Source organism: Miscanthus floridulus, chromosome 2, assembly GCF_019320115.1.
Source record: "Miscanthus floridulus cultivar M001 chromosome 2, ASM1932011v1, whole genome shotgun sequence".
Taxonomy (NCBI): domain Eukaryota; kingdom Viridiplantae; phylum Streptophyta; class Magnoliopsida; order Poales; family Poaceae; genus Miscanthus; species Miscanthus floridulus.
The window spans coordinates 10,116,669-10,139,514 of record NC_089581.1 but is presented as its reverse complement, the minus strand read 5'-3'; the positions used below and the strand labels follow the sequence as shown (position 1 = coordinate 10,139,514).

Below are 22,846 nucleotides of genomic sequence, written 5' to 3'. Positions count from 1 at the left end.
TCGCTCCCGCCTTGTATTGTCCGTCCTCCTGGACCTGAATTGACCTCTTCCTATTGCTTCAAACCTTGACCCAACCAAAGTGTGTGAATGTCAGCTACCTCTGGTTGCTTGCTCCTAGCTGGAATCCAGCACTTACTCGCTTCTAATTTCTTGCTTCCAAGCCAATATCAAAACACGTCTCCATCACACTAGCTATGCCTGTGTGTTTCAGCAAACACACGTCTCATATGTATCGATCTCACCTTCGTTTTATATATACTGCTACGTGGTTGAGGTATATATACTCAAGTTACACACAAGAATCGAAGACCTTATTAGTTTAACTCGATCGTCCTTGCTGTGTGATGTGTATTCATACGGTTAAGTTAAGTTGCAACGACCATGGAGACTGTGTTCAAGGGGAGAGCAAGAGCAAGAGTCTCTCTGATCCATTTCTTTGTCCGACGTTTTGCGGTGGCCGTAGCTGCCATTTTTCTGCTGACAGATGGGAGGCATGCTCATGTAGATCTCGCACCTGTGGAGATACTCGGCGGCGCCGACGTCGATACGCTTGCCCAGAGACCAAACGTAAACGGGTATCTCATCAAACTAACTGTCTCTCTAGCTATTGCATCTGACCATGCATGCAGTTCTAGTTCGGTCGCGAGTTTGTTTATCTTGACGAGCATGCATGGCGCGCATGTTGTACTACCACAGTGCAAGCAGCAGCGAGGTGATCGCCGATGAGCAGTGGCGGATGGTCAAGACCAGGGGAAACCAGTTCGTCGTCGGCGATCGGCCCTTCTACGTGAACGGCTTCAACGCGTACTGGCTGATGATCCTCGCCGTCGACCCGTCCACCAGGGGGAAGGTCACCGAGGTGTTCCAGCAGGCGGCGGCGGTCGGCCTCACGGTGTGCCGCACGTGGGCCTTCAACGACGGTGGCTGGAGGGCGCTTCAGAAGTCGCCATCTGTCTACGACGAGGATGTCTTCAAGGTGAGATGATTGGCCCCGTTCGGCTGCTGTTGTGTTTGTGGTGAGAGCAGGATATTGTACCATGGCTGCCAAACAGCAATTCAATTAGCAGCCGAACACGATTGATATGTGTGTGGTCCAACATTTGTACCTTCTAATATGTTTATTATGAAAATATATTCTATTATTAATATAATGCTTTTTATTATGCATCATAAATTATATTAGTATATTTTTTATATATTTGGTCAACTTATGTCATACGTGAACATGTGAAGCTACTTATGAATGGATTTGCTTGTTTCGCGCACGAAGGCGTTGGATTTCGTGGCGAGCGAGGCAAGGAAGTACAGGATCAAGCTTATTCTGTCACTGATCAACAACTGGGACGGCTACGGCGGCAAGGCGCAGTACGTGAAATGGGCCAGGGACGACGGCGGCCTCAACTTCACCTCCGACGATGACTTCTTCTCCGACCAAACCGTGAAGGGCTACTTCAAGAACCACGTCAAGAACATGCTGACGAGGGTGAACACGTACACGAGCGTGATGTACAAGGACGACCCGACCATCTTGGCGTGGGAGCTCATGAATGAGCCGCGCTGCACGTCGGACCCAACCGGGAACAAGCTGCAGGAGTGGATCCAAGAGATGGCGTTCCATGTGAAGTCCATCGACCCGGATCACCTGGTCGAAGTCGGCGCGGAGGGCTTCTACGGCCCCTCGTCGCCGGCACGGCTTCCGGCCAACCCAAACACCTATGCCGGCCAGGTCGGCACCGACTTCATCCGCAACCACCGCGTCCTGGGCGTCGACTTCGCCTCCGTTCATATCTACCCAGACACCTGGATGTCGGGCGCGACTCTGGAGGCACAGCTCCAGTTTGTGGCTTCGTGGATGGAGGCGCACATCGCCGACGCCGAGGGCACGCTAGGCGGCATGCCGGTGGTGTTCACGGAGTTCGGGGCGTCCACCAAGGCCCGGAAGAGCGGTGGCTTCAACGCGACCACGAGAGACCAGCTCATCCAGGCGGTGTACGGGCAGCTCCTGGATTCGACGCGGCGTGGCGGCGCCGGAGCGGGGGCGCTGCTCTGGCAGGTGTTCCCGGAGGGGACCGACTACATGGACGATGGCTACGGCGTCGTGCTTCCCAGGGCGGCGGCCACTGCCCGGATCATGTCCACGCACTCCAAGGAGCTAGCCGTTTTCAATTCTAGGTGCGCCTGGAGCTGCCGCTGGGGGTGCAGGAGGGAGCAGCAGTCGGAGGATGTTGATGACGACATGCCGTTCGTTTCGAGGATGAACTTAGCGTAGAAAATCTTAAACTCTTATAAAACAAAACTCCACTAACTTATTTTTCTCATTCCATAGCCCTCCACGTCATCATTACCTCCTGGCCCACGCATCTACCTCCACCTCCATATCCCGCCTTGCCATTCAAATCAAATCTGTCCATCCATGTGTCATTAACCCAAGCATGTTGTACAGTAGGATCCTTTCTCATTCCACCTCTGAATGCACGACGACCTTGGTTAAATAATTTTCATTCTAATCACCTTCATAAATAGCATCCCCATTCATCCATCCACTTACACGCATGGCCATCATGCCTTTTAGTGCTTTACGTTTGATTCTTTCTCATTCCACTACTACATGCATGCAACATGCAATACCATCCTAGCTAATTACATTGATAAATAGCATCTCCACTCCTCCACGTCCTCCTCTCACACTGGCCATTGTGCCTCATTTGGTTTTCTTACTCTCCCTCTATATATAGTGCTCCACACCAAGAAGGAATGGAGACAAACCACAGGTAAGTGCTCAGAGCTTATGCTTCTTCTTTCAAATTGGTTTCTGAATTCTAAAGGTGTGAGATCGATCAATCTACTCTTCTGCTTGATGACTAATTTATCCACTATTGTTTCTCAGGACCAAAGTTAGCATATGGAGAAGTACCATGCCCTCACATGTTGCGGCACATCAAGAACACTATGGTGTTCCTTTTAATTACATCATTTTACATACCAATCCTGTCCGAACATTATTTCAGGATTATAATTAGCTTAAGACATATTTTGCCCTTTCGAGAAATTAATTGCCATTGGTCTTCATGTATACTACTTTGTTGGATGGTACAACAATACCATATTTTTATTTCACTTTTGTGCATGTTTGTGCTTCTTGCACGATCAATTTATTTGTCATTCACAAGATATCACTTTTAAAAAGTCCTGCAGCAACGTGCGGGGTATTCACCTAGTTATATTTACAAATGTGTCAGGAATCCGCACAATATATAATCACTAATGGAAGCTTGCAACCACGCACTCATTCACAAGCCTCCCAGATCTTCACAATTGACAATCGAGATATCATCCTCAAGTCCAACTAACAGATTCAACGGCTAGACAGCTGAGAACTGCAGGCGCTGACGGCGTGAAAGATCGGGAACGAATTCAAAACCATTTGCGAGATTGAAGAGAAATTTTGATGGCAAGAAAATCATGTGTCTTTTCAATAAGCGTCAAAAAAATCAAAACCATCATGAAATTTGTAGTTTCCAGTAGTGAACGTTAATTGGCACGCTGCTCCCAAGTGGTTCAGCAACCGTCACTGCTCATCGAAATTTGTAATCGTTAATGTTCACGTGGATTTTAGTCACACGGCAGCAAGCAAGAACCTTGATCGGCCAAGGCTACCCAGTAAACAATAAGGCCAACCAGGGTAAGTTAGGCTTTGGCACTGTTTTTTTTTTTTACTCGAAAGACCCACAAGCACTTCCAGGAAAGGCGCAGAGCATGGCGGGGTTGTCCTATGATTAGTAGGTCACCCACTATGCCAGAGCAAACAATCACTGTCAACCGACAGTGATAAGGTATCACTGCCGGTTTATAAGCAATAATGCTATCGCTGTTAGATTTTAAAATTGTCCAACAGTGATAGATAATTATCACCGCTGGTTGATAATATAACCTGATAGTGATAGTATCAATGTCAGGTTGTATAACCAACCGACAGTGACTTCGATCTCGAGCCCGAAATTAAAGTTAACTTCTCTTAACTCTAGGGAGTTGGAGTCCGAATAACCCTCTCTCTCTCTCTCTCTCCTAGGCGCTCTCCCTCTCTGTCCCCTCACACTTCCCTTCTCTTCTAGCTCTCTTCCTCTCTCCCACACGCCGCTTCTCTCACTCCCAACCCCCCCCCTCCTCTCCTACTCCCCTTCTCTCCCTGACTCGTGAGGCAGAGCGTGAGGCGGTGGCGTCTAAGGCCATGTGTAGCAATAGCGCGATGTCGCGCGTTGTAGCGACACCCCAAGCCACGAGGCTAGTGGCTCACGGGTCGGTGGCACATGATCGAGGTCACACGGGGTGGCAGCACCCAGGCCCGCGTGGGCCAGTGGTGCAGATGCGATGCATCAGCGGCACGCGGGTGAGAGAGGTCGATCTCTATCTCATCATCTGTCTTCGATGTGGATCCCTCCTTCTATTATCTCTTTGTTGAATCGCCTTGTGATTTTGCTCTGTGTTTGGACCTGTGAGGGCAACCAACAGATGTGGAGTTGGTGGCCTCGTACATAGGACATGCTGCGAGCGGCAGATCTGGGCAACCCAATTGGTCCAGCAGGCCGCAAGCGGTGACTCCGATGACAAAAACGGCGTGGGCATGGTGTTTCTGAGACAAAGTAGATTGCAATTTGCCTTCGTTGGTGTTCTTCTTCTTTCTCCTTTATGAGAACGACACTCACTACCGAGGGAGGAAGTTGCTATGTATAGGATGAGTGGTTCATCAGACAACAGGGTAGTGAGAGTGGTGATGCCCAAGAGGTAGCTCTTGAGGTCCCTGAAGGCTTTCTACTAGGTCGGGCCCTAGTTGAATGGATCTATGCTCCGCATAACCTCAAAGAAGGGTAACCCTCACTCTGCTAACCTTGAGATGAACCTACTCAATGTTGCCAACCTACCTGCCACCCTTGAGGTGCTCCACGATATCCGTGAATCTAGAGGCAGATCCATGGATTCCGTGGATCTGCTCAATGGTAGATCTGCCGAATCTCAAAGTGTTTGGCTAGAAAATGTAGATTTAGAGCTATTTTTTATGGATTTAGAGCTGTTGAAACTCTTCCAAACAGACCCTTAGAGGAGAGTGTGGGGGATATACCCCTGGGTACCACAAGATGGTACATGGGCCGCACCATCCGAGGTGGTCCGGCCCGTAAGATCGAGGCGTGCACAGCAAGATTACAAGTTGTACTAGATATTGTAATAGTACCAAATATGATACTTTACTTGTAATCCTATCCCTCCAGACTATATAAGGAGAGGCAGGGGTCCCCTAGCGGACAAGATCTATCTACTACACCTCAATCAATATAGAATAATGAGACACATGACGTAGGTATTACGCCAACACGGCAGCCGAACCTGTAGAAATCTTGTGTCCTGGTTCATGATTACACGCACCGTCTACCGACAATCTATCATCATGAGCATACCCCTAGATGGACTGCCGACCATATTTCGTCGACAGTGGCACGTCAGGTAGGGGGTGTGCGCACTGATCCATGGTGAACCATATGGCGTACCTTAAGATCAACAGCATCTTCTCGGCAACGGTCCGTGCGTCCAGCTAGTATGGGCTGCCGCTGGCGAGGTGCAGCAGCACGGCAAGCTCGCCGCTTGATCCGATCTGAGACATCGTTCATAAGCTCCACCACGTTTGCATGCCGGACCATGCTCGAAATCTCCACCTATGATCGAGTCAAGATCAATCTACTTGGCAATTTCTTCTGTGCCGTGCAGTCAACAACTCGACGGTAAGTACGCCGCCAAATGACATCAGTACCTCCGCAATCGCATCGACGGATCGCTACTCGGCGCCGATCGACATGCTCAGCGCTACACCGGATTATATGGAGAAGGACCCGGCAACGGCGGTGGTGCGTGAGCACATGCAGTACCACGACAAGAAGGCTGCGTCTGAGACATGCCATGCCATCTACAGCATCATGCATGCTTGATGACGCAAGCAAGCAATCTATTGGAAGAACCGATCTACATGCAAGCCAATGACAGACAAGCAAGCTAGATCATCATGCAAGCCAAAGATACTTCCGTGTATACATGCGTCTACGATCGACGTTCTCACGAACAGTTTCAGCAAGCTAGATCATCATCCAGTCGCCGAGATCCAATCAAGACGTACGGCCTACAGTCGCATACATGCAACCTCATCATCGGCGTCTTCTCCGACTTCACCGACCCGCCGAGGACTCGGCGACGCAACTACGTGGCGTTTGCACTCTGAGCCGCATCCGCACAGGAGTTCTACTCCAATTCGGATCAAACACAGCAGAGATCTCCATGGAAGCAAATCTGCATGCATGCAAGCAAATAAGGAAGAAGTATGTGTACATGTACGTGCAGGCCAACTACAGATCGCTGCGGCACTTGCATGTGCACATGCACATATGGCATCAAGCACGCTTCGGCCACGCCCCATCTGCTCCGTCGTACAAGCTATCTGGCGAGCCACGTCGAGAGCCATCAAGCCGCATTGAGCCGTCTAGCGAGCCACGTCGAGCCAAGCGGGCCGATTGAGCAAGCCGTCCGAGCTCACGTCGACCACGGACCACGTCGACCACGTCCCGAGCGGCTCCGCCGATCTCACGTCGACCACGTCCCAAATGGCTACACCGAGCTCCGACCACGTCGACCACGGACCAGGTCGACCACATCCCGAGCGTCGACCACGTCCCAAGCGGCTCCGCCGAGCTCCGACCACGTCGACCATAGACCACGCCAACCACGTCCCAAGTGGCTCCACCTAACTCCGACCACCAGACCACATCTCAATGATGATCGCCGCGAAGAACGGCGCTACGACAACCACGACCACCGTCATGACGACAGGTTGGAAAGCTCGAGGACCGGACAACTTCATCACCGCCGACCAGATTTCTATCCAAAGATAAGTACACTTCTAATATTTATATTTAATATAATTTTTCATTACGATGTTTCTCCACAAACATCCTCGTCATGATTATTCTTCAAATAACGTTTGTCCATGTACACCATCTTAAAGATAACATACAGCTATACTTAACGCAAATCCCCGACTAGCCACGTTGACGCTCGATGTCTCCAGAAACGGCCCTGTCTATCGACTCTCTCTACACGTGTATGAGCGTCCGCCCTCTGCGTTACGGGTCGTCGGTAGTGGCTCCTTAGCGACGCCTTCCTACACGCACATGGGCTCCGCGCTCCACACTACAGTGAAGCTAGCTAGGGCTGCAGGCTCAGCTACATACTAACTGGTCAGACGATTTATATTAAGTATAAACACAAACTTCACATTAACACTGATGTTTACAAAGCACCAACTACTTTATCACATCATGCTCATTTACAAGTGACTGCTGAGCGTCATACACTATTTCTTCACCGCTGATTTTTCTCCATAATTTATTATTTTATACATCATGTACTACCATTAAACATATTTATATTGTAGGAATTTCGAGCTATGCTCGGAGACTTCGTCGCTCGCTTCTCGACCTACGCTCGGGGACTACCTCGATCACTGACTTCGTCGCTCGCTCCTCGACCTGTGCTCGGGGACTGCCTCGATCACTCTTCGATCACAGCTCGGGGACTTCGTCGCTCGCTCCTCGATCTGTGCTCGGAGACTACCTCGACCACTCTCCGACCACGGCTCAGGGACTTTGCGTCTCGACTACATGCGACTGGCAACTCGCATACAATTAGGATATTTTTTCTCCTTGAGACCTTGCTATAAGGCTCATACCTCACCTTCCAGCAAGCTCAGGGACTACATCGGTACGATGCACCTGCCGGTGCATCTCGTATTGCCTGTACGACGATCGGATTCTCAACTTAACTGAGAATTCTTTTTAGACCCTAGCACCACGTGCCTGCATCACCTACTACCAGGCTCGGGGACTAAGTGGGCACACTTCACCTTGCGGTGAATGTGTTTGTTTTTCGACCCCTACGTCTCTGATGATCAAAGACGCTACGCTTCAAGACGCCCTTACGTTTCTTCACAGAAACCCAAGTGGGCACACTTCCCAGGACGGAAATCTTTTTCTTTCTTCTTAAGAGCACCATACATTCTTTGGACAACCTACTTCTCCGGCGACAACGGTGGTCGGAGATATCAAGAACTCAAGCCTCACTGTTCGGAGAAGGTTAAAATGGCGTGTCGCATCAGAATTCATGACGCTCGGGGACTAGCTGTGGGGGATATACCCCCGGGTACCATAATATGGTACATGGGCCGCACCATCCGAGGTGGCTCGGCCCGTAAGATCGAGGCGTGCACGGTAAGATTACAAGTTGTACTAGATATTGTAATAGTACCAAATATGATACTTTACTTGTAACTCTGTCTCTCCAGACTATATAAGGAGAGGCAGGGGTCCCCTAGCGGACAAAATCTATCTACTACACCTCAATCAATACAGAATAATAAGACACAAGACGTAGGTATTACGCCAACACGGTGGCCGAACCTGTATAAATCTTATGTCTTGTGCCTCTGTAACCATCTGGTTCCTGATTACACGCACCGTCTACCGACAATCTACCATCATGGGCATACCCCTAGATGGACTGCCGACCATATTTCGTCGACAGAGAGGATACACATTCAAAGAGGTGCGCCTTTGAGGGAAGGGCATATGGCATTCCAGCAAGGTAGCAACAACAAATGCCTTCCTCAACAATAGCCATCCACGGTGAGAGCAAAAACCTAAGCTACATATACATGTTGCACCCCCTTCGTCTCATCCATGAGTTGCAATTGTCCCTGAAATAACCATAGCTAGCAAGAATTCAACACTTATCACGATCAGCCTGCATGCAATGCAAGCAAAGGAAACTTATAGAGAAAGGCTGATGGCGGCCGTGCACATAGTAACAAAACTGTCGCGTGCAGAACCACCTTGAATGAAAGGTACGTGTCCCGAAAAGCCTATAAATGAAAGGCACGTGTCCAAAAAAAACCCATCACAGGGCTAAGGGTGGTAGATAAGCTTGAGCCAACCACCTCTGACTGTGTGATAGACTTTTGGGGATACTAGGTAGTGTGCTCGTGCGTTGCTACGGGATAACTAACAATTTATACTAAAAACACAAATATCGTACGATAAGATAACAATACTATTAAATTAAATATTAGCGTTAAAGTGACATTTAATTCAAAAAGCAAAGTTTATGAATTTAACATAGTCATGGAGTGCATGGCGTCGCAGGCTCACAAACCCTAGAGCTTCCAGAGATTGGGTCGAATCCAACCTAGAGCCTCGAAACCCTGCATCTTTTCCTGGACGGGCTTCACTTCGGATGCGCCGGTAGCAATATCAACGATCTCCAGTCGATGAACCAAGTCGTATAGATCCCCATACAATGGCTCAGATATATAGATTTTGTTCTCCTTGTACTTGGATACACTTGTTCCACGAAGCTTTCATTGAAATGTTTAGACACGAACAGTGTCTGATCACCGATGTCCCTTACCCATACAATGGATCAAGAAGAATGGCATGATCAATCAGTAATTAAGATGTCGTGGGATCACAGCCGTAGTCAGACGGACGAACCAAAATAAATGTCGTACTAAAAAATATTTATATTTTATTCTTTTTAGTTGCAGGAGATATCACTTCTGTCTAAGGTAGGTCTGCACGGAGACGCGGTGCAGGGCGTTTATCTCCGGGCCCTGCTGACCTCCGTGTACACGGAATTTCTTGGTCAACCTCACCCAATGATAGTGCTGGAACTGTTTTTTGTAATATAAAGAGTCCAGCATTCTAAACAATACTCGTAGTAGGATCGATCAGAATCATATAATCTTTTCACTGTATATATATACGCGCGCTTCCGTCAATCCGTCCTCCAAATACAGCCTCGGCGTACGTCCTCGCATCGATCCATCCACAGGTACCCAGAGACGCAAGCACACCATCACCATGGAGGCGGAGGGGCAGCGCGTTTCCGCAGCCAGCGCCGGGCTCACGTCGCTGGCGCTCCGCCTCACGAAGCAGCTCGTCGCCAACAAGAGCGACCGCAGCGGCAACCTCGTCTTCTCGCCGCTGTCCATCTACGACGCGCTGGCCCTGGTGGCCGCCGGGGCACGGGGCGCCGCCCTGGGCGAGCTCCTGGCCCTGCTCGGCGCAGCGTCACCCGACGACCTCGCCGAGCTCGTCCGCGGCGCGCTCGCCGCGACTCCGCGTCCGGCGGCCCGCTCATCGCATTTGCGTGCGGCGTCTGGCACGACAACGATGTGTTCTTGAAGCTGGCGTTCAGAGCGACCGCCGTCGAGTGCTTCAAGGCCGAGGTGCGCGCCGTGGATTTCAGGACAAAAACAAAGGTGCGTGTGCGTAACGTTTTTCTTCTACCTGCTCCGTCCGCAACCTTGTTAACCAATGTGGCACTAATGCACGCATTCACACGCACGCAGGCAGAGGAAGCACGGCATGTGATGCCTGTTCGCTTGAACGGAGTCAGCCTATTTCAGCTTATTTTCCCTTACAGAATATCATCGAAACCAACCGACTTTAACATGGGATTGGCCTCACGCCCGTCAACGCCATCTACTTCAAGGGCAAGTGGGATAAGCTTTTCACCAAGCGCTGCACCGAGGTGGAGGACTTCTACCTCCTCGACGGCACCGCCGTGGAGACGCCGCTGATGCGCGGCTGCGGCAGCTACCTCGTTGCCGTGCACGGCGGGTTCAAGGTGCTCAAGCTGCGGTACCAAGCACACCTGGCCTTCCCCCCTTTCGGCGGGAACCGGATGACGAAGGTTGCGCGCCGCGGCGACGTCGCCAGGTACTCCCTGTGCGTCTTCCTGCCGGACGCGCGCAAGGGCCTGTGGAGCCTCGTCGACGAGCTCGCCGCGTCCGGCCTGGCGTTCCTGCACGATCATCTGCCGGTGAGGAAGGTCTGTGTCCGCAAGCTCCGGCTGCCAAGGTTCAAGATGTCCTACTCCAGAAACCTCACCGACACCCTCCGGAAGATAGGGCTCGAGGCCACGCTTGACCCTCGCAAAGAAGGTGCCGCCGACCTGACTGACATGGCCGAGGAAAGAGGCTACCCCGGCGTGTCGCCCAAGATAAACCAGGTTTGTCACAAGGCGGTCATATTGAGCTGAACGAGGAAGGCACGGAGGCCGCAGCTGTGACGTACGTGGTTTTTTTTTTAATTTTAACACTTTTTTTTAAAACTATTTTTAAATCTAACACTATATTTTTTTTATTTTTAAAACTAACACTTTTGGCCGCGTCTATTGCCATGGCGCGGCCAAACGCCTGTGCCACGCCATGCATGGTGGCGCGGCGGAAGGATGACGTGGCGAAGACCAGGAGCGCCGACAGGTGACGTGGCAGGGTCTGCCGCGCCACCGATCTTGGCGCGGCAGTGACGCGCCCTTATCGGTGGCGCGGCAATGCAGCGCTACCAGCCCGCTACTCAAGTAGTTTACTGTAGCCTCGTCCCGTCTTATCCGTCCTCCCTCTGCGTGAATCTGCCTTCCAACACTGTGCGGGATGTGCAGCTTCGTGGCCGCCGAGTGGACCCCATGGCGTCTGCGGTTTGCCCCTCACTCGCACTGCTCCTGCCTCCTCGTGGCGGCTGCCGCTCCCAGCCCCAGTGGGGAGTGCTGCTGCTAAGAGCGTGCTTTCCTGGGCATGAGCAGCGTGGTTGTGGGTATTTGATGTGGATGGCGACGTGACGGCGGACGGGACGGGTGCAGTAGGAATAGATCAGTCGATAGAACACTGTGGCAAACACTGTGACATCATCAGGCTCCTCTGACCTCTCGGCAAACACTGTAGCAAGAACTGTGTAGCCATCTGTTTTTTTTTTCGGTCGGCAAATTAGACAGCGGGCTTCGCTAGCCATCCGTCTTGTCCGGCCATTGTTCATGCCTTCGTGGCCTCCTTTTCCCCTCCCTTTGTACATCCATGGCAAATATGATATGAATTTTAGAAACGAGTAAAGGACCCAGCACCCCGAAACTCTAGCACTAGTACAGTATTTCGATGCAAATGCAATGTTGCTCATGTCACAGTCAAGTGTAGTTGTACCAGTACTCGCAGTCGTATCTCCAGCTCAGCTGGAGCCACCGCCACGCACCGCGACCGCCAGACTTATAAGTCGTATTTTTTTTATTAACTAATAGTATTTTTTTTCGCAGCAAATCAACCCAACAGGGGGCAATGTCTTCGGCAAATCAACCCAGGCCTTGTTTAGTTGAGTGAAATTTAGGAATTTGGCCACGGTAGCATTTTCGTTTTTATTTGGCAATTAGTATTCAATCATGGACTAATTAGGCTCAAAACGTTCGTCTCGCGATTTCCAACCAAACTGTGTAATTAGTTTTTTTTCGTCTATATTTAATGCTCCATGCACGTATCGCAAGATTCGATGTGATGATTACTGTAGCACTTTTTGGAAAAACTTGGAACTAAACAAGGCCCCAACAGGGGGCAATGTCTTCGGCGCCAGCCTAATCGACTGATCTACTCCTACTGCACCCGTCCCGTCCGCCGTCGCGTCGCCATCCACATTAAATACCCACAACCACGCTGCTCATGCCCAGGAAAGCACGCTCTTAGCAGCAGCACTCCCCACTGGGGCTGGGAGCGGCAGCCGGCACGAGGAGGCAGGTGCAGTGCGAGTGAGGGGCAGACCGCAGACGCCATGGGGTCCGCTCGGCGGCCACGAAGCTGCACATCCCGCACAGTGGTGGAAGGCAGATTCGGGAGGATGGACAAGACGGGACGAGGCTACAGTAGACTGACTTGAGCAGCGGGCTGGTAGCGCTGCACTGCCGCGCCGCCGACGAGGGCGCGTCACTGCCGCGCCAAGATCGGTGGCGCGGCAGACCCTACCACGTCATCCTTCTGCCGCGCCACCATGCATGGCGCGGCACAGGCGTTTGGCCGCGCCATAGCAATAGACGCGGCCAAAAGTGTTAGTTTTAAAAATAAAAAACATCTAGTGTTAGATTTAAAATTAGTTTAAAAAAAATGTTAAAATTAAAAAAAACGCGTACGTCGGCTTTCCCATGATTGGGGCTGCACCGCCTGGCCCTCCACCAAAGTTTGGCCCCGTTCGCTGGTCTGAATCTTAGCTGAAACTGGCTGAAAAATACTGTTCTGGCTGAATTGTTGTGAAAGAAAAATACTGTTATGGCTAAAAAAATAAGTCGAATAAATTAAATATAGGGTAAGCCGAACGGACCCTTTGTCGATTTCGTCGCCGACCATCCCTTCGCGTTCTTTATCATGGAGGAGGTGTCCGGCGCCGTCGTCTTTGCTGATCCGTCCCAGTGACGGCTGCTTGCCAGCTATATATATCCTCTGCGTCCTCGAGCGAGCCAAAAATATGGTCAACGTTCTTGGCTCAGGATTCTTTTGGACACATTTCACCTCTTGCTCACAAGTGTGTAGTTGACAACTAAATTTAGTTCAAAAATATTTAAGTTTCAATCAGCCTGTTCGCTTGTTAGTTTCAGCCAGGACTTATCAGCCATGATATAGTGTTTTTCTCTCATAATAAACCAGCACCAGTCGGGCTTATCAGCCAAAAAAACCAACCAGCGAACAGGCTGAATATCATATACTATATAGAGTAAAAGGTAACAACTTATCATAATTGTCTTAGATTAGTTATGATATATTAGTGCCGGGAACCAAACATAGATTGGTATGCAAAGAAGATCGAGTACTATTTTTGCTCTGTGGCTTGATGCCTAAAAGCTGCTAAAAGCTGATGTTCACTACCAGTTATTGGATAAGCTGAAAATTTCTAATGACACAAAAGGATCACATTACATAGACTATTGGAAATAATTAAAGAGACCTTGTTGAAAAACCATTGCTGAGACCATTGAAACTATATTTGGTATTTTTTTTAAAAAAAGATGGATTCATCAGCTTCCAACCAGTAAACCATAACCATGCAATGTCAAGCAAACAGCTTCTAACGAGTGAATCAATGAACAGCAGAATATTGATGTCACAAATCGTATAATGTTAACTACAATGGCAGCAACTACAAGATACGCGTATTCTAGTACTAACTCTATCCACCTACAAAAATTGAAGGCGATAGTCATTAATAAATAAAATGTCAAATATGATTCATTTATCAAATGTATGGTAAAACAATTAACCAAGAACTGAAGTGTGCTCATGGCAAGGCAGTCTAGTTCATCCCATTATTTATGGCAGGTCATGGCACTAATATAAAACAACATAATAAACATAAATCAAGAAGTATCACTCTGTTATCTACCTGTTTGATAGAAATTTTCACATAGTAAACTATTGTGTCCAATTAGTATGTCTAATTATAGAATGTCTCTGAACCACTGAAGTAGTGATGAAAAAATTTCCAGTGGCATTGGTTGTCATTACCGGTGGGGATTCTTGTATAGAGTTGTAGTCGGCACCTACAAAAGATTTCCACTGAATTATGATGTTAATTTCATGACAAGAAGATGAAAAGACCAATGAACAACCGACTCAGATTGATAGAGACTTGCATGATCAAATTAGTTTGCATCACATAAAACAAAAGTTAACAATAATTAACACAGCTCCATCAAACTGAAACAGAGAAACTTTGAGCCTAAAACCAAATTGAGTCTGAGACTATGAAACAATGGTGGGCGAAATTACCTGATCACCGGGATCGAACTGACTGCTTGGAGCTAATGCCAGACGTTGTATAGGAGATGCTGCATGAGACAAAGAAGAGGAGAACGTGCACAGGGTGAGCTAAACTGTCGGACGGTGATACATTTTAAAAAGACTCCAGTGAATGTCTTCACTGGTGGAGTTCTGCTATATAGTGTTGGACGCTGAAACTGCCCAAGAGGAGCTAAAGCCTTTACTGAATTGTAATAACCACCAAATAAATTAGTATTAGTAGGTACTGTCTGCTTAATAAAAATAATGAAAACTGAAAATCGATGTGGAGGCCAATGTGGTTTGTCGGATAGTAGCCAAAGAAAAAAAAGTATGACTTCTTCTTCAACTCTAGATCCCACTGTCATCATAGAATGCAAAAGCAATCAGAAGAAGGGTAGCCTTTTCAGCTCTGATCCCACTATCATCACAGGAATGCAAAAGCAATCAGAAAAAGTGAAGCTCAAAAACAATCAGAACTTGAGCATTTGAGATTTTTTTAAGAGTGAAAAGGTTGCAGGCATTCAAAGCTTAAACTGAAAGACCTTTTGTTGCTGCCCTCAGGTTTAGACAAGGCTTCAACAATCTCAAACATCAGCACACAATTCTCATTTTTTAAAGGTCCAACAGATATAAAATACCCCAAACTAAACTAACCAGAAATTGTGAAAATTATGAACATATTTAAAATGCTTGCTAAGGAACACGATCTTACTCAATGGCAGACACCAGTTGTTTAACTATTGAAGCTGGAGGAAAGGTCAGCTTTGTTGAACAAGTTGTCTCAATTGGTATGCTTGAGAAATCCTCGTTCCCCGAGCGAGGGGCTTATTTCTAGTTCATGGAACCATAAAGATTTTAGCATTATACGTGAAGATCCAGCTGGTTAAGCAAACGAAATAAATTAGAGAATTTAAGCATTCAACAAAGGGGACTTTTGTGGGCTTAACCAAGATAAAAAATAGACTAACTATAGAACCATGAATATTGCCACTGACAGCTCCTGCAAACTCAATATCTGGTCCAATTCATCAGAAATGAATGCTCCATTTGACTGTATTTAACACACCCAACTCCTCCAAGTTCGTCATATAAAAAATGCTCAGAAGAAGCTCAACTCAGCCATATGCATCCATGGAATCCACACCTTGGAGCATTGACGAAGCCTAAATAATAAGTAACAAGGTAACTGCAAGTATTAACTGAAAGTTCTCAACTTTTCTAAGCCCCACAAAGCTTGAATTCAGAGCTTCATAATTCTGCTGCGCACCACTATGAGAACAAAGAAGCACACAAGCGAGTAACATTTCAATTGTCTAGAACAGCAACACTTCCCCCACAAGTTGATCAATTCACCACTTTGTCAGTGACAATGTACCACCAATCCCACCATCACAACAGCCCAATTGCTTCCACCTCAAGTGGATGGATTCAAGCACCTAGTTCACCTTCTCGTCAGTCACCACGTACCACCAATCCACCAACACAGCGCGCACCGGACTGAATGAAGCAGCATCGAATTGGTCGAGTAGAGTGACAGGAACCCGTACCTCATCGGTTCATCACGCGGCAACGGCGTCTTCATGTCCGGCTCCCGCCCCGTGGCGCTCACTTCGGCCTCCTGATCCTGGGACGTCCTCGGCGACGGCGCCATGCAGCCCGAGCCCGTCGGCCCGGCCCAAGGCCCGTGTCAGGCCCGGGCTGGCACGGTCCGGAGGAGCAGGCCGTGCCTGGGCCTTACCCCAGACACGTGGGCCGACACGGCACGGCCTGCTACAGAACCGGAGGCCTGCTGGTGGCCCGGCCAGCCGGCCTGCTAAGAGCCCCTCGGTGGTGGCGAGCCACACTCCCTCTCCCTTGCTCACTCGCACAGTGACACGCTTCTTCTCCCTCGCTCACCCGCACGGCGCCGCGCTCCCTCTCCCTCCGTGCGCTGGCCTCCCTCCCTCCTTCCCTCTCCCTCGCCATGTGCTGGCCACCCTCCCTCTCCCTTCTCTGGTGCGCTCGCCTCCATCCCTCCCTCTCCCTCCTCTGGTCCGCTCAGCTCCCTTCTCTTCCATGGCGGCGACGGCACATGGCCCTAGAGCGGCGGCGCGCGGTCCTCGAGGAGCGGCGACGTGCGGTTGTCGAGGGGCGACGGTGCGGCCAGGAGCAGGCGGCGCATCCACCGAGCTCGCAGCCCCGACGAGATCCGGATCCGGTGGCTTCGCGAGATCCGGCGCGAGGAGGCGGAGGACGATGAGATCCACGCGCGAGGAGGCGTGTGGCGCTCCCCGGCGGCGTGCTCGGCCTCCGGCGATGGATCTAGGGTGGTGGCGTCCCCGGCGGCGGATCGAGGGCGGGCACAACCAGATCCAGGGACAACGAGCGTGGTGGCTGGCCTCGAGCGGCTCCTCCGGATCCAGCTTCGAGGGTGTCAGCCTCCTCCACCGCTCCATGCCTCGGTGGCGAGCGCGCTGGCCTCCTCCGGATCTGGCGTCGATCTCCTCGGCGGCGAGCGGCGGCAATCTCCTCTGGATCCGGCTCTCTCTGTCGGCAGCCAGTGGGCCTCGAGCTGGCATGACCTGTGAAATTGGCCGTGCTTCTCGGGCTGGCCCGACACGAAAATCGGCCCACAGAGCCATGCCTAGGCCGGAGGCCAGGCCCGTGGCCTTGTGAGGCACGGCCCGGGAGGCACGTCGTGCTGTGCCGGCCCGACCCCTATCGGGCCGTGCCTGGCACTGGCCCATGCCGTGCCGGGCTAGGCCGGCCGTTGGCCATCTATGCTTCCCTCTATAAGCAAGCAGGGCCTGGAGATAGCAAGCGCGCGGCGCGGCGGCACTTCTGTGCACGGCTGCCTCCAGCCCTCTTCTACTCCTCGTAAACTGACAAATTATTGTGCCTATGCCATTTACTGATGATTCAGTCACATATAAGTTCTCTATACAACAGTTTAATTCTAGTTGACAGCTTGCAAATTCTAGTTCAAATTGGCATGATGCCATGAGATATCGAGACCAAGATTATCGAATTCCTGAAATGCCATCACTAAGAAAATGAAATTGCTCTGCATTGCGGCCACCTCAGGTGAGCATACATGAAATGAAGCAGCATATCCAGAAGAGATAGAGAGAGAGAGAGAGAGAGAGAGAGAGAGAGAGAGAGAGAGAGAGAGAGTTTTCCAATCAGCCGACACGTATATTTCCTCATCAACTATGCATGTCGTCACATGCGTACTCAACAACCATCACGAATGACTCCAGAATAGGATCGCTAAGTAGTTTTAGACCGAAGCTTATAGATTTGGTTACAACTTGGAGACATGGAATCCAGAAAAAGGCTTTCCGAGCCCTCCGAGCCCAGCTCACAGCACACCATCTGACTGGATTAGTACATCAAGGAAATATATCCGTAGTTTCTTCACCAATCTATGCCCAAATTCCTTGAGGTGAAAAGGTCTTCAACATAGCAGATTACTGGAGCTGATGACCTGACAAAGTTCTGCATTTGAACCTTTGCTGATTCCTCTGCAAGTGAAAAGGAAATATGGTCAGCATTGCCTCAGGTCAAAGTTAAGCCATATTACCATATGAAATCCCAGATATCCTAGTATGCTTTTGATAAATCTGTACCCAGCACTATCATCATTTTTATGGATCATGAACATCAGAGAATCATAGGCATACAGGAATATTAGTTTGTCTCTCACAAACAGACAAGTGAACAACTATGTTAAAGCTTTATAAGGACTAAGTGATCATTTCAGCATAAAAATCAGCAGCTTGCTATTTTGTTAGGGGCTGAAGCTAGAGCAGACGAGAGATTTAAGGTACTCACCATCTTCATTCAATTTCTTCAACAGCTGGGACTTTGAGGGAAGGGCGTACATTCCAGCAGCAACTGCTTTCCTTATTGCCCATCCATGGTGAGGAGCAAAGACCTGAGCATAAGCTACTGATGCCGCATCCCTTAGTGAGTTGCCCCTGCAAGACAATGTTAATCGATCAAATTCACTGAAAAAGCATAGTAAGGAAATACAGAGCTTAACAGTTCACAACACAAACTTATAAGCAACTACGAGTTGAGAGAAGTAAAGAGGTATTCAGTGTGCATCTCTTGCTTACTCTGTGACAAGAATTTGCTCAAACAGGACTTTAACCATATCAATCCCACGCTTCACTCTAAGCAGATTCCTTGTATGGCTCCCTGGTTTCCTGACAGTGTCGGTCTGAATGTCTAGCTCAACCATAGAAGGCAATGTTGAAATTGACTTGGACACCTCCACCAAATCATGAACCTGTAGAAGGTCCAATGAAGTGATTAGAGAAGAATACCACAAACTTAGAAACATCAGAATGATAACTTGGCAACAAAGAAAGCAACTCAGCGCCATCATCAATAAATTGCTAGAAGTAAAGTAGTTCTATACTGTGTTTTCTGTGGTAGTAAATTATCCAAGTGTCTAGTCAAACTCAAAAGTGAAAATACTTGTTGCTAACACAAAATAGACTTCAACATTAGACAACTAACCAGGCAAAGATGAGAGCGAAGTCAGAGGCACAGCATCCCAGCTCAGAATAAACCAGTTGCACATTAATCTGCTATGTATTGCACTGTCCAAGACGCCAAAGTCTCCAGTAAAAACTGATGAGACCTTTTTTAACTCTAGTAGCAAAGTAGAAAGCAAGTGCGGAGGGCCATATTCTAACACCTTGAGTGTCCATTGAAACAAATTGGCGCAGAACATAGCCTCCGAATTAGATGATCTGGTTAAGATGCAAAAAGTCTACATTATTTTGGAATTTCCGAGGTCAATTCTTCCTAACCTCCAAGTCTTAGACAATGCCTCAATCACCACATTCGAGTACAACTAAGCAGAAGATCACACAGTTTAACTGCCAAAAAGGGTGTACCTAGCAGAAACTGAATCTACCCATCACCATCATCAAGAGCTCAAAGTAAAATAGTTGCACACTAAGTTTGAAGTGAATTATCCAAGTGCCTACTCAGATACCAACATATATGATAAATGGTACTGATTGGCATGTGCAGCAGATAAGATTTTAGCACCTCTAGTATTCCATCAAAACAAACAAGCAAATAACAGTGAACACGGCCTTGGCCCTGTTTGGTTGAGCTGTGGCTGTGGGAAAAAGCTGCTGTGGGCTGTGAGCTGTGGAAAAGCTGTTGTGGGCTGTGAGCTATAGAAAAGCTGAAAGCTGTTTGGTTAAACAAGTATAAAATATACCTTTTATCATTATCTCTCTTGAAACAACTATGGAAGAGCTTTTTATTCCACCAATTTCGAAAAGCATAAAGCCAAAAGCCAAAAGCAGGGTCAAACCAGCTTTCAAAAATGAACTACGGAAAAGCAGCTGCTTCTGAAAAAGCACCCTCCAAAAGCAGCCCCTTTGGTTGGGCTTTTGGCTTTTGGGGCCAAAAGCCAAAGCCAAAAGCCCAACCAAACAGGGCCTTAGAAGTAGATTCACTGATTCTGATGCACATAATTGACCTGTGAGACCATTTCGTCCTAATATAATGGTCTTAGACAATTCCAATTCAATTGATCACATCATACACCACATACAAGTATGTTTAGTCAAACTCAAAAGTTGAGATATATGTTACTGACACAAAACAGACTTTAACAACAGATAACTAACCAGGCAACGGCAACGATGAGAGCACAGTCCGAAACTAAACCAGCACAGCAGCAGAATCATCCGCCCAACCCAGAATAAACCAGTTGCGCACTAAGTCAAGTGTCTAGTTTATTTGAATTCTCTAGTGACAAACAACAAAGCAAGTGCAGCATATCATATTCTAATTCTAACACCTCAAGTATCCATTGAAACAAACTGGTACAGAACACAGCCTCAGATTAGATGAAGTCTTCGAGATCAATTCTTCCTAACCTCCAAGTTTTGGTTACTAATCACACAGTTCAGTGCACCTCGAACTAGAGCAAAATAAAGCTAATCATCATCACCATGATTAAGAGGCCTAAGATTGCACACTAAGTTTGCAGTGAATTATCCAACTGCCTACTGCCTACTCATAACTGGAGATATATGATGACTGATACTGGTTGGTATGTGCAGCAGATAACATTCTACCACCCCAAGCATCCACCACAACAAACAAGCACAGAACAGCACACAAGGCATAAGTAGATGGTCTGGTATCAGTGAGATTACTTCCTCCTTAAATACTGGTCTTTAACAATTCTAAGTTCGAATCGATCGCCACATCCAAGTACAAGTAAGCAGCAGACGGATCTAAAGTTCAAAACACTGGATGAAATCACGCCAAACAGCCGCTACTGCAGTTGTACAGAGCCTAAGACACGAAAGGGGGAGTTGGCGGGGGAGTAGGAGGCGTGCCTTGGCGACGTAGTCCATCTCCGCGAACTTGAAGGCGATGCCGAGGCAGCCGAAGAGGACGGAGACGTTGGAGCAGGCGCGCGAGAAGGCCCCGGCGTCCATGGACGCCGCGGGCTGCTGCTTGGCGACGGCGGCGAGCTCCTCGAACGACGCCGCGATCCGACGCAGCGGCTTCTCCGCCTCGCTCGACCCCATCGCCGCTCTCGCTCCGCGACGCGACTTCGGGTGCTGGCAAGCTGGGGGAAGGAGACGAGAAATTTTTTTCCCTCCCCTTTTTCGATTTTTTGGGAGAAATGTTCGGTGCTGCCGGCTGCCTTTCGGTGTTTCTACGCGTTTTTTTTTTTTTTTTTTTTTTGTGATGAGATGAGCAGGTCCTTGCCTTGGGCAGCTGGCCGAGGTTGTTCGATGCCGTGCTGGGCTATGCTGGCCCGTAATTGGGCCATTACGTTTCAGAGCTTACGCCCTCAGTTTGAAAAACAGGATAGGACCTTTGTCGACTCAAGCTACAAGGAATCTTAAGAATTTTAGATCCATCGGTGAAGCAAATGTCCATGAATTTTAAGTACTTTTGAATTGTGATTTGTGATTTGTCAAAATATCATTACAGAATGTTTGCTCATCACAAGGGCATACACCGTGGTTCGTGTGATCTTTCTGCCTGCACGGCATTGCTGTAGGCTGTAGCAGACTAGCAGTTCCTTGTGGCGGCTGCACAGCAATCACTGACGAGCAGGTCTGTACTTCCTGCTGGCACCCGTCGCCTGTTGGTTTATTTTATAATTCATCTTTTTCAATTTATTTTTTAATTAAAATAATATTTTTTCTCAAAACAAATCAGTCGAAATAATATTTTAACTTTTTTCAGTTCAAACAGTATTAGTTTTTTTCCAGCGAACCTAACGGGCCCAATGATACCTTCGGTTAATGAATCACTGACACCACTATCTAGAAACAGAAGACCTGCTAAACTCATCGTGAATTATTTCTGCTGACGGCTGATTTAGTGTGAGAGAAAAATATTGTTCGGACCGAAAATTTATGATTATTTATGACCAAACAAACAGGACTGAAAATTGACACTATCTGTAAAGAGTCAGATTCACTATTATGTCAATCAGCAAAGAACCGTCATGAGAGCGGATCCTAAGACGGGCGACAATTCCAAATCATCATCCTCTAATAAAGACTGGATACAGCAAAGATGAGAAAAAGAGCAGAAACATAAACTGAAAAAGGAGAAGACGAAGTGGCGAACTCATGCAGCTCGGTTCGGAAGGTCGTATCGTATCGTGGATTATTTACTGCTGACTGGTTTGGTGCGAGAGAAAAACACTGTCCGACTGAAAATTTACCATGGTTTACGAGACGCGAACAGGCTGATGGACAGTGGAGTCAGATTTGATAACAATGTCAATCAGCACAGGTCCGGAAGTCCGGATCCTAAGACTGGGGCGACAAAACCATATCATCATCCTCCGACGCAGGCATCGACACCGACGAATCAAAATCAACAGCGCTGTTCCGACGAAATGACCCCACAAAAACCAAAGAAAACACGCTGACGCAGTGAAAGAACGGCGAGAAAACATGAGAAATGAGAAACGAGCACGATAGACGAATGCGGAACAATTTGGCGGCGGCGCTGCGGCTGTATTTATCGTGGATGCAGAAGGGCAATTAGGGTTTCCGGTGGGCCTTGGGGTGATTATGGGCCTTTTCTCGAAGGCACGGGAGAGCAGCAACTTACAGCTAGCTCTGGGCCGTATTTTAGGCCTAGAACGAAACTGTCGGCCATTTCGAGCTCTTT

At 48.5% G+C, this 22,846-nt stretch overlaps 3 protein-coding genes and 2 non-coding genes across 5 annotated transcripts; 2 read left to right on the top strand and 3 right to left on the bottom strand.

Annotated features, from left to right (window-relative positions):
• The first annotated feature begins 302 nt into the window (after nucleotides 1-302).
• LOC136537887 (putative mannan endo-1,4-beta-mannosidase 5) lies at nucleotides 303-3,095 on the top strand. Its single transcript, XM_066529863.1, has 4 exons — nucleotides 303-575; nucleotides 697-976; nucleotides 1,271-2,771; nucleotides 2,888-3,095. Exons 1-3 carry the CDS (start codon nucleotides 382-384, stop codon nucleotides 2,267-2,269), a joined length of 1,473 nt encoding a protein of 490 aa, XP_066385960.1. The 5' UTR covers nucleotides 303-381; the 3' UTR covers nucleotides 2,270-2,771; nucleotides 2,888-3,095.
• A 6,855-nt stretch (nucleotides 3,096-9,950) lies between these two features.
• On the top strand, nucleotides 9,951-13,318 carry LOC136536080 (putative serpin-Z5). Its single transcript, XM_066528489.1, has 4 exons — nucleotides 9,951-10,246; nucleotides 10,288-10,351; nucleotides 10,585-11,103; nucleotides 13,211-13,318. The coding sequence occupies exons 1-4, from the start codon at nucleotides 9,951-9,953 to the stop codon at nucleotides 13,316-13,318; spliced, it is 987 nt and encodes a 328-aa protein (XP_066384586.1).
• Nucleotides 13,319-17,833: 4,515 nt separating this feature from the next.
• Nucleotides 17,834-21,331, bottom strand: LOC136537886 (accelerated cell death 11). The gene is made up of 4 exons (XM_066529862.1): nucleotides 21,040-21,331; nucleotides 18,781-18,953; nucleotides 18,494-18,639; nucleotides 17,834-18,183 (listed from the first exon to the last, which is right to left on the bottom strand). Exons 1-4 carry the CDS (start codon nucleotides 21,232-21,234, stop codon nucleotides 18,077-18,079), a joined length of 621 nt encoding a protein of 206 aa, XP_066385959.1. The 5' UTR covers nucleotides 21,235-21,331; the 3' UTR covers nucleotides 17,834-18,076.
• Nucleotides 21,332-22,129: 798 nt separating this feature from the next.
• LOC136541099 (small nucleolar RNA U31b) lies at nucleotides 22,130-22,216 on the bottom strand. The gene has a single exon (XR_010780199.1). It is a non-coding gene; the product is annotated as a small nucleolar RNA U31b (small nucleolar RNA).
• Nucleotides 22,217-22,428: 212 nt separating this feature from the next.
• On the bottom strand, nucleotides 22,429-22,515 carry LOC136541098 (small nucleolar RNA U31b). The gene has a single exon (XR_010780198.1). It is a non-coding gene; the product is annotated as a small nucleolar RNA U31b (small nucleolar RNA).
• Nucleotides 22,516-22,846: the final 331 nt, after the last annotated feature.

Coding starts and splice junctions, on each gene's coding strand:
- LOC136537887 (XM_066529863.1), top strand. CDS start 382: ATGGAGACTGTGTTCAAGGGGAGAGCAAGAGCAAGAGTCTCTCTGATC. Junction 576..696: donor CAGAGACCAAACGTAAACGG/GTATCTCATCAA, acceptor GTACTACCACAG/TGCAAGCAGCAGCGAGGTGA. Junction 977..1,270: donor ACGACGAGGATGTCTTCAAG/GTGAGATGATTG, acceptor TCGCGCACGAAG/GCGTTGGATTTCGTGGCGAG.
- LOC136536080 (XM_066528489.1), top strand. CDS start 9,951: ATGGAGGCGGAGGGGCAGCGCGTTTCCGCAGCCAGCGCCGGGCTCACG. Junction 10,247..10,287: donor TCATCGCATTTGCGTGCGGC/GTCTGGCACGAC, acceptor GCTGGCGTTCAG/AGCGACCGCCGTCGAGTGCT. Junction 11,104..13,210: donor TGTCGCCCAAGATAAACCAG/GTTTGTCACAAG, acceptor AATTAAATATAG/GGTAAGCCGAACGGACCCTT.
- LOC136537886 (XM_066529862.1), bottom strand. CDS start 21,234: ATGGGGTCGAGCGAGGCGGAGAAGCCGCTGCGTCGGATCGCGGCGTCG. Junction 18,954..21,039: donor AGATGGACTACGTCGCCAAG/GCACGCCTCCTA, acceptor GACCTTCTACAG/GTTCATGATTTGGTGGAGGT. Junction 18,640..18,780: donor GAGCAAATTCTTGTCACAGA/GTAAGCAAGAGA, acceptor ATTGTCTTGCAG/GGGCAACTCACTAAGGGATG.